The 17145-nt window shown below is 42.3% G+C and overlaps 1 protein-coding gene across 2 annotated transcripts in view; it reads left to right on the top strand.

Annotated features, from left to right (window-relative positions):
* The window catches only part of acaca (acetyl-CoA carboxylase alpha), a 295703-nt gene that overhangs the window by 42768 nt on the left and 235790 nt on the right, over nt 1–17145 (top strand). For both annotated transcript variants that reach the window (XM_078547966.1, XM_078547965.1), the window contains exons 11-19: nt 452–622; nt 812–973; nt 1966–2129; nt 4348–4498; nt 7810–7913; nt 9116–9197; nt 13923–14068; nt 14177–14327; nt 14824–14958. In XM_078547966.1, coding sequence (XP_078404092.1) covers nt 452–622; nt 812–973; nt 1966–2129; nt 4348–4498; nt 7810–7913; nt 9116–9197; nt 13923–14068; nt 14177–14327; nt 14824–14958 — 1266 coding nt within the window. The remainder of the gene's footprint in view (nt 1–451; nt 623–811; nt 974–1965; nt 2130–4347; nt 4499–7809; nt 7914–9115; nt 9198–13922; nt 14069–14176; nt 14328–14823; nt 14959–17145) is intronic.

Genomic DNA, 17145 nt, shown 5'->3' with positions numbered 1-17145 from the left:
ATTGGTACTTATAAACTATAGAGATAGCAAAAAATATTTTGAATTTTTCTCAATCCTTATTGTAACAGTTAGGTATTTGGTATAAATAATGATTACACATTATTTTCTATTTTAACGCATTCTTTATCAGACATCAAACCTATGACAACCATTACTGTACTTTTCAATGTCTAATATAATCTGCAACTTTGTATAATTCAAGTTTAGTATCACATAATTACATCTGGTTAATCACTTTCTCTCTCATTCCTTACAACTTTGGTATCCTGCACCTTGACCACTCACCTTGGTCTTTCAGCTTAAAAAAAGAGTTCCCATAGAGCTCATCACAGATCATTCATGGGGTATGAAATTGTTTTAGTTCTGTTCCCTGTTGTGCATCATCGCTTGTTGGCAAACCAGTTAGCACTTTACTTGTTAACTTGCTAATTGCTAAAGTTTTGTTTTCCAGTGTGCAGTGAAGCTGGCAAAAATGGTGGGCTATGCAAGTGCAGGCACAGTGGAGTATCTATACAGTCAAGATGGAAGCTTTTACTTCCTGGAGTTAAACCCCAGGCTTCAAGTGGAACATCCCTGTACTGAAATGGTTGCGGATGTAAACTTGCCTTCTGCACAGTTGCAGGTGAGTTCTGTGTATTAGCCACATCGCTTTAGGAATTCTGTGGGATTATCGCATACTATTTATCTGTTACATTTGTAATCTCTCTCCTTTTTTTCCCCCCTGCCTGCCTCTGTCTCTCCCTCTTAAAACAAGTTGTGCTAAATTTGCTTCAACTGATTTATGTGTTTCTGCTCCTTCATTTTCCCCCAGATTGCTATGGGAATCCCTCTGCACAGAATCAAGGACATTCGGATGTTGTATGGAGTTGCCCCATGGGGAGATTCACCAATTGATTTTGAAAATTCAGCAAACGCACCTTGCCCACGTGGTCATGTGATAGCTGCTCGTATCACCAGCGAGAATCCAGATGAGGTAAAATGAAATGTTTAATTTTGCAATTTTCTATAATGGACATGGGTTACAGAATTGTCATCAGAACAATTGCGGGTCATTTATTCCTTGATTAGCAATTGTAGTCTATGTGACAATAAGTGCCAATGTACCAGGGTAAAATCCTGTTTTAGTTCTTCCCTTGTTTTCCCATCTCTCCTCCATTCCTCTGTGGACAGATGCTGCACTACCGATCGGGCTGAAATATAAAACTCATGGTGACTGGCTTGAAGTAATTTGTTACGGTCGGTGCTGTGGCTATACAGCAAACCAGTATTGTAATCGCTATCACACCAGACACTCTTTTTGAACTTACTTGGGTTGTAGACCATTACAACAGCTGTCCCATATTACATTGTCTTTTTAACTTGAATTTTCCCCTTCATTGCTGTGACCAGGCTGAAATATGAATGTACATTGCCTCTGCCCTGTAATGTTACCTTTTTTTAACTAGGGCAAGGTAGACAGTACTGTACAAATGCCCATCTTCCAATTGTCAGTGTGCAGATTGCTGAACACTGCAAATGTTTTGGGTCACTATGTAATATTTCAATAAACTCTGGCTTACATTGCACAGCTCCAAGCCATGAGTACCTACATTAATATCAGGCTCGTGGATGTTAAAGAATACAGATGGCTTCAAAAATGCTTGAACATAAACACAACTTTTTTATTAATCATTCACGGGATGTGGGCTTTGTTGGCTGGGCCAGCATTTATTGCCCATCCCTAGTTGCCCTTGAGAAGGTGGTGGTGAGCTGCTTTGAACTGTTGTAGTCCATGTGGTGTAGGTACACCCACAGTGCTGTTAGGAAGGGAGTTCCAGGACTTCGACTAGTTATTCAATTATAAGTCATGTAACGTATAAATGCGTACACTGTAGCCAGATGCGATAAACCAGAGACTAATGTATTTGTGTATCCCACTGTAGCTGTGTGACTCGTTTTCAGGTGTTCTTGTATTCTGTCTGACAGGGATTCAAGCCAAGCTCCGGTACTGTGCAGGAGCTGAACTTCCGCAGCAGTAAAAACGTCTGGGGTTACTTCAGTGTGGCAGCAGCGGGAGGCCTCCATGAGTTTGCGGACTCTCAGTTTGGACACTGCTTCTCCTGGGGGGAAAACAGAGAAGAGGCCATCTCGTTAGTATTTTGCCTGACCATTTTTTCACTAAAACCTTTGTCAGTGTACAAAATTATGTCTGACAGTCACCTTCTCTGAGGTCTTGTCCAATCTTTTTTTTCTTGATAATTTCCATTCTTCAGCCAGACTGGGTTCACTTTTCTGTTTTTGAAAGGATCGGTAGGTATGTAATCTGCTTCCTCACCTCCACTCCTGCCTCTTTGATAACAGGGAGTAAATGAACGCCATCACTGAACAGCCATGTCTGATTCTTCTCCCCTTTCTCTGTACATCCTTGCCATGTCCAACACATCCCAATTGGGAGATTTGCAGTTTGGGAACCAAACACCTTGGGAGCCCAAAGCTGCCTGCTCTATGGTTTGGAACTTTAGTGCTCCATTGCTTGACATGATTCCAATTACTTTTGGAATCAGCAAATTTCTATAACCAACAACTGAGATGTATAATTAGAGAATCTGTTTATGGCATTGGTTGAGGGACCAGTGCTGGGCAGGATTCTAGGAGATCTACCTGCTTTTCCCAGAATGGGGTTGAAACTGTAACCATGACTGAGCCTTGCGAACTGACAGCTAAATGAGAGCGAATGAGAAAGTAAGATAGGGTTAGAGAGAAACAGGATTGAGAAAGAAAGCATATATAGCATTACTACTAGGTCAGCAGGGTTGAACTAACTCTTCTCTCTTTCCCACTCCTGAGTTGGTTATAACAGATTTTGAATTTACCAGGGAGGTGAAATTGCCAATTCAATGTAAATATTTAACTGTGTATAGCTCGGTGCGAGAAATGAGTCAGCCAGTTTCCTTAAGTTAAGTAAACATTTTTCCTGCTAAAACGCACTCAGGCATAGATGCAGAAATTATTAACAAAATGTTTAAAATGTACAAATATGTCCAGCTATCCACGAATGCAAAAACAAAGCACGCATGTACAAAATCTGCCCCGCCCCCTGCAAACTTGCTCAAAAAGGGATATAACTCTCCAGAGTATCAGAGCTTAACAACTTGACCAAATAACAAGTAAAGTCAGAAAAATATATCACGGATTGTCCAGAGGCTTGTTTACAGCTGAAGGGTCCCTTTCCACAGTAGAGCAGTCAGTCTGCAGTTGTGGTTGGTAGATTTGGAATTTCCTTTAAGAACTCTCGGTTTGCAGCAATGAGGTCTTCTAGTGGGTTTTTCAAATCGCAAGCAGCTCAGCTTTGACAAGAAAGGTTTCTGAAGAAAGAGAGATGGGCGAAGACTGTTACCCCTGTGGCGATCTCTCTCTGACTATCAAAATCCAGTATTTTTTTCATGCAAGAGCTGGACCGCATGACCCATCAGGGAGCTCCACAGACTCGATGTCTTCATAAAAGCAGCTTGTGTCCTCCGCAAATGCAACATAGTAACTGCTGTAGCCAGTTTCCTTTGCATATCAAAAAGTTCAATACGTATGTATGCCCATCCAATTATATTATATTATAGTGTACTATTTTATATAACACATCTACATAACAATAGTTACAAGTTTTATAAAGCAGTTTCCATTCTAAAGGTGTATTTTGTAATTTACTTCCATACATGAAGTTATTTTATTATATTTATAGCAACTACAGCAGCTACTTGACATCATATAACCTGAATGATGGCTTCTCTGATTTGGAGAGTCCAGGTTAATGAATTCCAATGAAAGTAATTAGGGTTTGTGGATCTGAATAACTGCTGTATGAATTACGTGGCTTGGCTGATGCCTGAAGTCAACAGTCTAGAGACAGCAGAATAGAGCTCTCACTACATATGCATTGGGTTTTTAAAATGTATTCATTCATGGGATCTGGGCGTCCCTGGCTATTATTGCCCACCCTTAATTGCCCTTGAGAGAGTGGTGGTGAGCTGCCTTCTTGAACTGCTGCAGTCCACCCACAATGCTGTTAAGAAGGGAGTTCCAAGATTTTGACCCAGCAACAGTGAAGGAACGGTGATACAGTCCAAGTCAGGATGATATTCGGCTTGGAGGGGAGCTTGAATGTGGTGGTGTTCCCATGTATCTGCTGCCCTTGTCCTTCCAGGTGGTAGAAGTCACGGGTTTGGAAGGTGCTGTCGGATATGAGTATATATTATACTTTGCTCTTTGACTGAATTCTGGAGTCACTGCCAACCAGACACAAACAAAAAAGCTTTATTTTGTTCCATGATGGCGTTTTCTTCTCTTTCCAACTTTTTACTTCTGACTCTGCAGGAATATGGTGGTGGCATTGAAGGAGCTATCAATTCGTGGTGATTTCAGAACAACCGTGGAATACCTTATCAGGTTACTGGAAACGGAAAGTTTCCAGCAGAACAGCATTGATACTGGCTGGCTGGATCGGCTCATTGCAGAGAAAGTCCAGGTATTGCAACTCAGCAAATTGGAGGTCTTGTGCACCTATTCCAACAGAAAGCAATAAGCTGGGGCAAAATTCAACTTTAGCGGGACCACAAAATAGGTGGTGGTGGAGTGGAGGCCATTATTCACCCCCTGGTTTACACTGTCTGATTTCTGTTTATATACAGGAAATGGACAAAAATTTTTTTTAGGTATGTCATGAGTGGCCCTTTGTTTCTGCTGCAGGAAAGCTACATAAGGATTAAGACTAATTAATTCTGAAGTTCAAAATTCTGAGTGCGATCCATAATTGGACATCATAGGAAGTTATCAGTCGAAAATTGAGTATGGCCCAGGCACCTCCTGCTTCATTTACTGGTTTACAGAGTCTGTTTATTGGCTAAGTAAATGTGACAGGTTCTTCCCAAAGGCTCAAGTGGCGGGGACACATTTCCAGCCTCCTTCCTATTTCTAATCTTCCCCTAGAATAAATAGATCCCGCTGAGACCCAACTCAATGATGAGATTGAAAAAAAGTCAATAGTACTTTGACATTCACTGTCCCATTCTGCCCCATCCCATCTTATGCATAAGAACACAACATAAGGAATAGGAACAGGAGTAGGCCATTCGACCCTTTGAGCCTGCTCCGCCATTCAATAAGATCATGGTTGACCTGCTTGTGTTTCAAATTCCACATTCCCACCTACCCCCGATAACCCTAGATTCCCTTGCCTAACAAGAATCTATCTACCTCTGCCTTAAAAACATTCACTGACCCCGCCTCCACCGCCTTCTGAGGCAGAAAGTTCCAAAGTCGCACAACCCTCTGAGAGAAAGATATTCTCCTCATCTCTGTTCTAAAAGGGTGACTCCTAATATTAAAACGGTGTCCTCTATTTCTGGACTCACCCACAAGAGGAAACTTCCTTTCCACGTCCACCTTGTCAAGACCTATTCAGGATCTTCTTTACTTCAATCAAATCACCCCTCACTCTTCTAAACTCCAGTGCAAACAAGCCCAGTCTGTCCAACCTCTCCTCATAAGACAACCCGCTCATCCCAGGTATCAGTCTAGTAAAGCTCCTCTGAACTGCCTCCAATGCATTTACATCCTTCCTTAAATAAGGGGATCAAAACTGCACACAGTATTCCAGGTGTGGTCTCACCAATGCCCTGTATAACTGAAGCATAACATCCTTCCTTTTATGTCCAATTCCTCTTGTAATAAAGGATAGCATTCCATTAATCGCTTTAATTACCTGCTTTACCTGCATTCTAACTTTTTGTGACTCATACTGGAACACCTAGATCCCTCTGCACCTCATAATTATGCAGCCGTTCTCCATCTAAGTAATGTTCTGCTTTTTTATTTTTCCTGCCAAAGTGAACAACTTCACATTTTCCCACATTAAACTTAATTTGCCAGATTTTTGCCCATTCACTCAACCTATCTACATCTGTTTGCAACCTCCTTATGTCCTCTTCACAACATACTTTCCTAGCTATCTTTGTGTCATCTGCAAATTTAGCTCCCGTGCCATTGCTCCCCTCATCTAAGTCATTGATGTAAATTGTAAAAAGTTGATGCCTCAACACAGATCTCTGCAGGACTCCACTTGTCACATCCTGCCAATCCATTTATACATGCTCTGTTTTCTGCCAGCCAGCCAATCTTCTACCCATTCTAATATGTTATCCCCTACACCATGAGCTTTTATTTTCTGTAATAACCTTTGATGTGGCACCTTATCAAATGCCTTCTGGAAATCCAAGTACAGTATGCCTACAGGCTCCCCTTTATCCACAGCGCATATTACCCCTTCAAAAAACCTTCAATAAATTGGTTAAACATGATTTCCCTTTCTCAAAATCATACTGATTCTTCCCGATTACCATGAGCTTTTCTAAGCGCCCAGCTATAACCTTAATGATCGATTCTAACAACTCCCCCATGACAGACATCAAGCTAACTGGCTACAGTTTCCTGTTTTCTGCCTCACTCCCTTCTTGATTAGAGGGGGGGGTATATTTGCTACTTTCCAATCTGATGGAACGTTTCCAGAATCTAGCAAATTTTGGAAAATTAACACCAGTGCATCTACTACCTCATTAACCACCTCTTTTAAGACCCTAGGACGTAGTCCATCAGGACCCGGAGACTTGTCAGTCCACAGCTACGTCAGTTTGCTCAGTACTGTTTCCCTAGTGATTGCAATTTCACCATATCCCTCTCCCCCTTTCACCTCTTGATTTACAGCTATTACTGGAATGTTTTTTGTACCCCCTGTAGTGAACACAGAAGTAAAATATTTGTTCATTTCTTCCACCATTTCCTTCTTATCTACTATTAACTCCCCACTGTCACTCTCTAGAGGACCAACACTCACCTTACTTACTCTTTTCCTTTTTGAACACCTGTAGAAACTCTTGCTATCTGGTTTTTACATTTCTAGCTAGCTTCTTCTCATACTCTAATTTATTATTCTTGATTAACCTTTTAGTCATTCTCTGCCGTTCTTTATATACCGACCAATCATCTGTTACGAAGCCATTCATAGCCTACTGATGAGTGAGTGGGTAATTGAATGCAAGCCAACAGTGATGATGGCTTGCTATTTGTTTTTATTTGCACTGATGAAAATCAAATGAGATGCAGGCTCCATATTACTGGGCAGCTAGATTTTGCTGCCTGTGTTGGCATCATTGAGAAATGGCTTTGCCCAGTGCTTGCTATTGCCATCAAGCAAAATTGTAGATATTGCAGCAGTGAAATTGCTACTCATTGGGGAAAAAAAACCATCCAATATTCTTAGTAATTTTAAACTACTTTCTTTTCAGTGGTGTTGCAGATATTTTTTTCTCTACTTTCCCCAACCCTGGATGTTGTTGACTCATTGCTGTGGCATGGTCCATGAGTACCGGCTGTCTTTCAGTACTGTACTGAGAAACCATTCTTCGAGTGTTAGACATCACTGCCAAGTTTGATCTTGGTTCCTACCCATGTCCACACACATGCTCTTTCTGACAGGAGTCCTTGGATATCAATCAGCAAGAGGATCCTTAATTGAACTTTTTCTTTTCCCCTTAACCTGGGGCACCGAGGCTGACAGTGATATCCCTTTTGGTTGCAGTCAACTAACTCAACACAAATGGAGCAGATGGGAGATCAAATACTGCCCTCTACAGTTCATTGCACACTGGGCAGCACACTTAACCCATTAAGCCATGGGAATCTTTAAAATGATGATGATATCATAGCAGTAATTAGGATTGGATAATATATTCTTTCTTGTCTGCCAGTGCAGTTGCTGAAATGTCACTTTGCCCCCTTTAGGCTGAGAGGCCAGACACCATGCTGGGGATTGTCTGTGGAGCTCTGCATGTTGCAGATAAATCCTTTAGAAACAGTGTCTCTAATTTTCTTCACTCACTGGAAAGGTAAATTATATTGACTATGAACTTTTAACAATCTTATCTGAACTTTTTTTTAATATCTGTATTCTGAATTTTTGTGTTGTGTGTTAAACAAGATGTTGAGATCTCACAAGTGTCCATTGTTACTGGGTCACTTCAGTGCTGATTTTTATTCCTACTTGTATCTGAGCTGTTGCTCCTGCTGTTTACACAGCTTTCCCAAATTACTGTAATGCAGCAAATTTGAAGAAACTTTGTTGTATCTTACGGCATTTGGAAAAATTCCAAAATAAATGCTGCTCTAAGGATTGTTATAACCTGCTCCTTTTGGGAAGACATCTACTTCTGCTGGGATACAATTCCACAGATATTAGTAGGCACCCAATAATATATCCAGCTATCTATTCTTTGTGTTGGCCTGGACAGCAATGTCAGCAAGCTGTTTGGCCACAGAAAGCATGACAACCAAGACTGACCATGTCTTCAGTCACCACCCCTAGCCTTTCCCCCACCACAAAACATCAGGGAAGTCAATGGGATGACCATAAATGACTGCAAATGAGAAGGTGAAAGTAAAATGACATATTAATTTACATTTCAGTTCATATGAAGTTGGGATGTAACAGAAATTCTGGAAATACTCAGCAGAGCAGTAAGCATCTGTGAAGGAAACAGAGGAGGTTACATTTTGGGTTTAAAGCTTTTATTCAAAAGTTATGATGAAGGGTCCACACCTGAAGCATTGCTGATCTGTTCTGCCCACCCCTGCTACCTCACATACTGACTGTTGCCATTTCAGATGCCCAACAAGTTATCCAACATCTGCATTTGCTTTATGTGTTGCCTAGAATGTAACAGCCCTGACCAGTTAAGTCATTATCCAACTCTTTCAATGGGCTGGTGGGTGGTGATTTGACCCGGCGTCACGGCCAACCCGCCAGGATTGGCCTGGAGTTTCCAGGAATTGAAGATCAATCTCCAGGTGCATATCCTGGAGAAAAGGGAAAAGGATGTTTGGTTGACTGTCAAGCATCATCCAATTGGTTAGTGAGTCTTTTTGCTTCCCAGTTGGCGTAGGAATGTAGTAAATCACAAGGATGGATGTGTTGGCCAACGAATGGCTGGAGCGTGGGGGCGACTCTTGTGATGAAACTTCCAGGAATACATTTAATCACATTGGCAACCCTACTATTGTACTAATTATCTGACTGCTTATTTTTCCTTAGGGGCCAAGTCTTGCCAGCTCATACTCTACTGAACACAGTGGATGGAGAGCTCATCTATGAAGGGGTGAAATACGTGCTGAAGGTAAAGTCCTAAATGCTGAAAATGCACTTCTGAACCCTCTGATGGCATAATTTCTGATTTTGGTTACTTTTGGACATGAAATGGGAAAGCTATCCTCTGGTCACTGCTGCCTATAGTAATTTATTTTATTTCAAACACCTGTATAATTGTGCCAGGAATTGTAAATGTATGAAATCTTGCAACTGTGTTTGTGGTGTTGGAAATATTGACGGAACAGGGTAGTGCAATAGGTTAGAGGCACCTCTGGACTTGAAAATCTTTCCTATCTGTTGGTTGAAAGGGCCCTGTGTGTAGTTTGGGCAGCCTGAATTGTACAGTCTCAGCTCGGAAAAATTGTTACAATGACGTAGCGTGGAGTGTTGTTCCGAGTTTGGAGCTGATGTATGTTATTCGGACAGAGAGAGAGGAAGAAAACTTGTATTTATGTAGCACCTATTCTGACCTCAGGACCTTCCAAGGTGCTTTACAGCCAATGAAGTACTTTTTGCGGGTATAATCGCTGTTCTAATGTGAGAACCACAGTGATTATTTTGCAGACAGTGGTTTGAAGATGGCAAGATAATCTCTTTTAATGATATTGGTTAAGGGATAAATATTTGGCTTTGGAGAGAACGTTCCTGCTCTTCTTTGAAATAATGGGGCCTTTTACATCCACCTCTCCGGGCAGATGGGGCCTCGGTTTAATGTTTCATTTGTAAATAGGGTGAGTTTTACTGTGATACTCCACCTGTAAGTGCTTGATGCTGACGCTGGGAGCAGGAATTTGTTGAGGAGTTCAGGACTCAGGGACCCAGCTTAGAAATTGGAGGCTGGCCTGTCACAAATGAAGTTAGGAAACACTTCTCAACGCAAAGGGTTGTAGAGGCTTGGAGCTCTTATCTGCGGATGGCAGTTGATGCTAAATCAACTGTTTATTTTATATCTGACATTGATAGATATTTGTAAACCAAAGGTATTGAGGGATGTGGAGCGAAGACAAAGTTATGTGGAGTTAGGTCACAGATCAGCCATGATCTCATTCAATGGTGAAACAAGCTTAATGGGCTAAATGCCTATTCCTGTTCCTACGGCCGGAATTTTTGGCTGGGCGAGCGGGGGCGGAACCCGCTGGCCGAGGCGTAAAATGACGCGGGGAGACGTCGGGCATGCGTCCCGAAGTCGCTGCGCGTCATTTAGATTTTCAGTTTGGTGGGTATGCACCCGAGTTGGCTGCACGCCCGCCGAACTGTCAAAGGCCTACTGAGGCCATTTAAAAACTAATTAACCTATTAAACTGAGCTGCCTGTCCAACTTTAAGGTTGGCCGGGGGGGGGCAGGCGAAGACCCCAGGCGGCCTTCGCATTTTTCACGGAACCTCATCCACGGGCAGGATGAGATTTCATGAAGTTTTTATAAATTGAATAAAATTTTTTATAAATATTCATTGACATGTCCCAGCTCGTGTGGCACTGTCACATGAGGGGACATGTCTTAAAATTTTTTTTTCTTTATTTAGATTTTTAAAACTTAAACTAATCTCCCTGAGGCACCTCAGGAGATTTCTGTGCGCGAAAGAGCGCAGGCCCCACTCAGGGACCCCCACCGCCCGCACATGGAGCGCACAGCGCTTCCGGGCGCACGTCAAGCTGGGCGGGCCTTAATTGGCCCGCCCACGTAAAATGGCGGCGCAGACATGATCATGGGTGCTGATCCGGTCCGCACTCGCCACCACCCAACCCCCCCAACGGGGGGAAAATTCTCCACTATGTTCCTGTCTCTTCATGGCCTGAGCTTTACCCAGATTACAGAGCTTTACCCAGCTCTGTAATCTTCTCTGGCACTATAATTCTCTGAGAACTCTGCATTCCCCCAACTCTGGCATTTTGTGCATCCCATAACCCCTTTGCGTCATCATTGGTGGCTGTGTCTCCACTCATTTCGTCCTTAATCTTGGGAATTCCCTCCTTAGACTTCTCTGCCTCTCGTCCTTAACACCAAATTCTGACCAAGCTTTTATTCGTCCCTCCTAATAGCTTCTTCTCTGGCCTTGGTGTTAACTGTAGTCTGATTATGCTCCTTTGAAGTGCTCAGCAAATTTTTCTACATTAAACATGCTACCTAAATGCAAATAGGAGCAGAAATGCGTAAGTAACATTGAGTCTGTGTCAAACCTAAAACACCACAAGTAAAAACATATTAACGATGTTGTCAGATTGGTACTCTCTGCTTTTTATAACTTGCAGTGAGCCAAGGTGATAGATCAGGAAACTAGAAGTTCATTTAGCCTCAAATACACTGCTATCTAATTTTAGATTCAGGAGCCTCTGGCCATAGAAAGGTCACTGCAGTAATGTGATAGAATATCAGTAGCCTTAATTAAATTGGCATGGTGTCAGCCTCACAGTTAGGACTGATTGCAATGTGTCTGACTGGAATATTAATACTAGACTGACTGGTTGACTGTGTGGCTGGGTCTGATACTGTCCTGTGTGCTTAAAGGTTATAGTTGTCAGAGCTTTTCTCTCCTTTCCCCACTCCCCCAACGTGGCTTGGTGGCAGCGTGTTAAGCCCAATGTAGAACTTATAAATGAGGAAAAACTCCAGTTTGATTTCAGATGAGACATTAGTTGGGGTGCCTTAATTAGATTATTGATGTGCAAGAGTGGGTTCAGCTGTGAGAATTCCCTCAACCCAGTGGTCCATAGCTGATAACTCCCATTGTCTAAAGTCACTCATAAAGCACAACCCATTAAACAAGATGCTGGCGTCCAGAAAAACTATCCTTGCATAACTTGAAGCTTTGGAGGGAGGTGAACTTAGCTGAGGAAACATGGGAAACTCTTACCATTCTGTTCCCCTTTCATTGTGATTTTGTTTTGTAATTTTTATAATTGTGTTACCCCCCCCCAACCATCCCATATTGCCCCACCACCATGAATTCTCTCCTAACTGGGACAGCAGGAGTCTGGAAGACGTGCTTGCTTTCAATGCTGTTATTATTTAAAAAGATGCATTCTTCAAGTGAGTGAGGCAGCCTTCCATCTCTACTTCTTAATTGTTGAATACCCTTGAACATTTAGCTCCCAGCCTTGGTAACCCTGCAGCCACGCCTCTGTAATGGCAATTAGATCATACTTGTTTACTTCCATTTGTGCTGTCAATTTATCTACCTTGTTGTGAATGCTGTGTGTGTTCAGATGGGGTGTTTTTAATTATGTCTTTTTATTATTTTTGCAACCTCTAGCCTTATCTGCTGGTGCATTCTTAAATTTGTATGCTCTGTCCCATCCTGCCACACTCAGATTATCAATTCCCTTATTGCTACCCTCTTCTCTTGCCTTGTCCTCTTTATAATTTTTCACATCTTCTCTCACTTGATCCCTCACCATCACTATTTAGTTTAAAGCCCGATCTACCGCCCTAGTTATACAACACGCCAGAACACTGATCCCATCACGGTTCAGGTGAAGACCATCCCAATGGTACAAGTTCCACTTTCTTCCCCGCCAGTACAGGTGCCAGTGCCCATGAATCGAAACTCATTTCTCCCACACCAGTCTTTGGGCCATGCATTTGGTTCTTATTTCCCCTACTCTAACATATAGTTCAGGTAATAATCCAGAGATTATTACCTAGCAGTTCTGCTTTTTTAATTTAGCCCCTGGCTGCTCATACTCTCTAAGCAGAACCTCTTTCCTATTCCTACCAATGTCGTTGGTACCTACATGGACCATGACAACTGGATCCGCCCCTTCCCACTGCGAGTTCCTTTCCAGCCCAGAGCAGGTGTCCCAAACCCTGGCACTGGGCAGGCAACACAGCCTTCTGGACTTGTGCGCTTGGCTGCAGAGAACTGTGTCTATCCCCTTAACTATAATGTCCTCTATTCCCGCTACATTTTTATTAACTTCCTCCTGCTTGAATGGCTTGCTGTACCATGGTGCGATGGTCAATTTGCTCATCCACCCAGCAGGCCCTGCTTTTTTCCATACCAGCTGTAAGAGCCTTGAACCTGTTGGATAATTGCAAGGGCAGAGGCTCCTCCACTACTCCCTCCTTGGTCTCCATACCTTCCTTACTCGCAGTCACACCGTCCTGTCCCTGACCATGGACCAAATTAAATGACGCTAGCCTAAGGGATGTGACCACCTCGTGGAACAAAGGTAATTTTCCCTGTCCCTGATGTGTCACAGTGTCTGCAGCTTGGCCTCCAGCTAAATGACTCTGAGCCAACGTTCCTCCATCTGCAGACATTCAATGCAGACACGTTTGCCTTGCTTCATGCAGGTCTTCACGGACTCCTGCATTCTGCAGCCATCATGCATCACCTGCCCTGTCATTTTCACAGTGTTTAATCAATTAACCACTTTACTGATTAAATTATAATTGATGTCTCCTAGTCCTGCCTGTGCTTATATTATTATTTCAATAAATGTTCTACTTACCCTGATTGAAATTCATAAGCTAAGATAAATAGGAAATACTCACCAGCCAATCTAATAAACGTTACTGCTATTAGTAAACCTTGCTACTCCTTATAAAAACCATACCTTATGCAGGATGAAACGGTGAGGCATTTTGTTCAAGACTCTTGGTCAAGGCCTGCCAGCAATCGCAAATGAGTCTGAATGGTGGGCGTCTACTTGAAGCTGCTGGACACCTTATAAGCTGCTTGACAAAATGTTTAAATTGCGGACTCCGTTGTCTTGAGCATTTCCAGACGTTACCTGTTCACTTCTTTCGCAGGTTACGCGGCAGTCGCCGAATTGCTATTTAGTTATAATGAATAACTCATTTGTGGAGGTGGATGTCCATCGGCTGAGTGATGGCGGCCTGCTGTTGTCCTACGATGGCAGCAGCTACACTTCGTACATGAAAGAGGAAGTAGACAGGTGGGGAACGGAGTTTTTTTCTCTCTCTCCTGACTGCCGCTTCAAGGAAGTGTTCTTCTTAGACGTTTGTTGGTAGCGCATCTTAACCTCAGGATATTTATGTCGTAGATATCGTGTTACAATTGGCAACAAGACTTGTGTATTTGAAAAGGAAAATGACCCCTCACTGTTACGCTCGCCCTCGGCAGGGAAGCTCATCCAGTACATGGTGGAAGATGGTGGCCACGTTTTTGCAGATCACTGCTTTGCTGAAATTGAGGTAAATAATCCAAATAGATAAAGAATATGAAAGGAGTTGTCATCACAGGACTGTGGGAGCACAAACTGGTACTGGATAATCACATTTTATGTGGTATGCTGGAGCCAAGAGTGGCTCAGTTAAGGCACCTGAGCCTTTTGCAGTTTCCTGTCACAGTCTGTGTAGACCATGGTGCTGATATTACTGTGATCTCTGATCTCAGTTGATATTCCTGCGTTGTTTTTTAACCGATACTTGCAGATGCAGGGATTATGGTTACGTTCAAACGTATTACCTTGAAATTATTTGTTCAGAGGCACGCTGACAGCATTTCGGTCCCAGTACTGCATGAAGTGTGAGCTGATATTAGTGGTCGAGTCCTGTCGTGGGTTTTGAACCCGCAGCTTTGTGACTCAGAGCCACGAGTGCTACCGAGTAAATCAAGGCTGATTTATACATTGGAACCAAGCATGCAACTCTGTTCGTAGGTGTCTAATTAATCTCTCTTCGTGTGCAGGTGATGAAGATGGTGATGACTCTGGTTGCTCAGGCATCTGGCTGTATTCATTACGTGAAGAGACCAGGAGCTGTCCTTGAACCAGGTTGTGTGATTGCCAAACTGCAACTAGATGATCCAAGCAGAGTGCAGCAGGTGGGCGACAGTTCAACTTTGTTTTATTAGATCTGCCTAATGTCTTGCCTTGTCACTAACTGAAAAGTGACTAAAGCCTGATTGCACTGCTAGCTTATGGTCTGGATAATCTCGTAACCAAAAAAACACATTCTGTGAAGGAAATTGTACATGGGAAACATTGCTTTGTTGTGTGTTAAAGTGAAACAATTTAAAAATTGAAATAGTATTTAAAGGTTTCTCATTGAAGTATACTTTAACACTGTAACTCCTGCCAACACAAGATGGCCAGTTTGCACATGTGCGGAACACCAATTAGGTCATTCTGCTGTGCCCAGCCGGCCAGTACACCTCTGCGCATACGTGAAAAGCTTTTGTATCTGTATGGACACACTGCCTGTAATGAATATGATTGGAAGTTTCGGTTTAACCTGAAGAACAGTAAAGCTATCTGCTAATTAATTAGGGACAAGGGCACCTTGGAAGGGTACCCTTCCAAATTCCAATGTTGAGCCAGCCAAACTCAGTGACAATAGAGTGCCCTGGTTTATTGTGCACATCTTTGGCTCATGTATAAAATTGTTGAGTCTGCCAGAGAGGAAAGGCTGAACCCCAATCTCCCATGTTTAACACTCATCCCTAAGGAGACCTTGCTTACACAGGAGTTGCATGAAATCACAAGAACCTAAATCAAGCAATAATGACACGTAGAGGAATTTGAAAGTTGTTTAGCTGATTAAGAACCATTGAAATACTTTGTGTGAAACGCCCCTTATTTCATGACTGGATTTCAAGCCTGCTATTAAATTTTGTGCTTAAATTACACTTCCATGAAATTATATGCATGGTTTATGTTATGATATGGCAGGTGGTATTTGCCAGACTGACCAAATCCACAAGGGGAACTTGGCCAGGCTATTACAACAATTTTGCAATTTGTATTTATTATGAGAAGGCTTGTGCACTGAAGTCACTTGTGCACTGCTGCCTTTAGAGATTTTAAAGATTAAATTAAAACATTTATTAACAAAAGAAGAAAAAAACCTTAAACGCACACAAGATTACAGTCAAACATTTATAACAGTTCCCAAAATTTCTACCTAACCAGACTCCCAACTACACACCCTCTTTAAGGCAACAGTCCAAATAGATTCCAAATTTATAAAGTCATCCAACAATATTACTACAAGCACCCACTGGACAATTGATTTCCAAAGGCTTTTAACACAAATTTGGTTACTGGAACAGCAAACTTCTGCAAGGTGGCTAGAGACTTTTCCTCACCAGTCTGTTTCACACAGTCACCTTTCAATATATCACATGGACGCATCCTCACATAGCCTTCCATCCTTCTTTAAATTTATTTTATCCCTTTTGATTTGTAAGACCCACTTTTCTACTTGTCTTTAGAAGTTACTAATCCTGAATATAAAAATCTTTCACATTCTCATGGCCAGCACTTTTGGGAAAAATCAACATAGTCACTTTGACTTACTTATCTTGCCGTTTGTAAACATTTTCCATGTCCCTTTGAAAATCAAGCAACTTCTCCACTTATCTAAAAATGCAAATTCCATTCACACCATATCTACTGATGTCTGTTTTACACCTCACTTCTTTAATTTAAACCTTGCAGCCTAACTAATTAATTCAATTAGTCACACACACACACACAACCATACGCATACACACACATAAGCCTACTTTAAAATATCCCAAAAAAATAGGAAAAATATGATAGTTTCTTGACATTTAAACAAAGGAGATGGCTTTGACTGTTGCTGAAACAGGGGAGAGAACGCAGCTGTGATTATTTGAGCGGCGCCATTTTTGGGCCTGGCAGCTGCTGGCGCTGATACTATGCTGTAAGGGAGCAACAGAATCGACTGTGCATGCCCGCATTGACTGTGGCATTGGCAGCAAATGCTGCCTACTTGTAACCTATATACTCTTAAATATGGCTGATAGAAACAGAATTTTGTACATGCTGACCTGTTGAACGGTCTCTATTTCCTGATGTCCTTTGTTGAAGTTGTTACTGTAAAACATTTAGGTCACATAATTGATGGAAAGCATATTGAAACATTGACTTACCTCATTGTTGAGCGGGGACTGGGAGTTTACACGTATGCACGGGTCAGGAGCGGACGGCGTTTGGAGCTCTTCGGGCCAAGGACCCAGTGTGCCTGCGTGAAAAAGAAAACGGTG

The sequence above is a fragment of the Cetorhinus maximus genome, chromosome 9, assembly GCF_964194155.1.
Source record: "Cetorhinus maximus chromosome 9, sCetMax3.hap1.1, whole genome shotgun sequence".
Taxonomy (NCBI): Eukaryota; Metazoa; Chordata; class Chondrichthyes; order Lamniformes; family Cetorhinidae; genus Cetorhinus; species Cetorhinus maximus.
The sequence above is the reverse complement of the archived record's forward strand: the minus strand, read 5'-3'. Positions and strand labels throughout refer to the sequence as shown.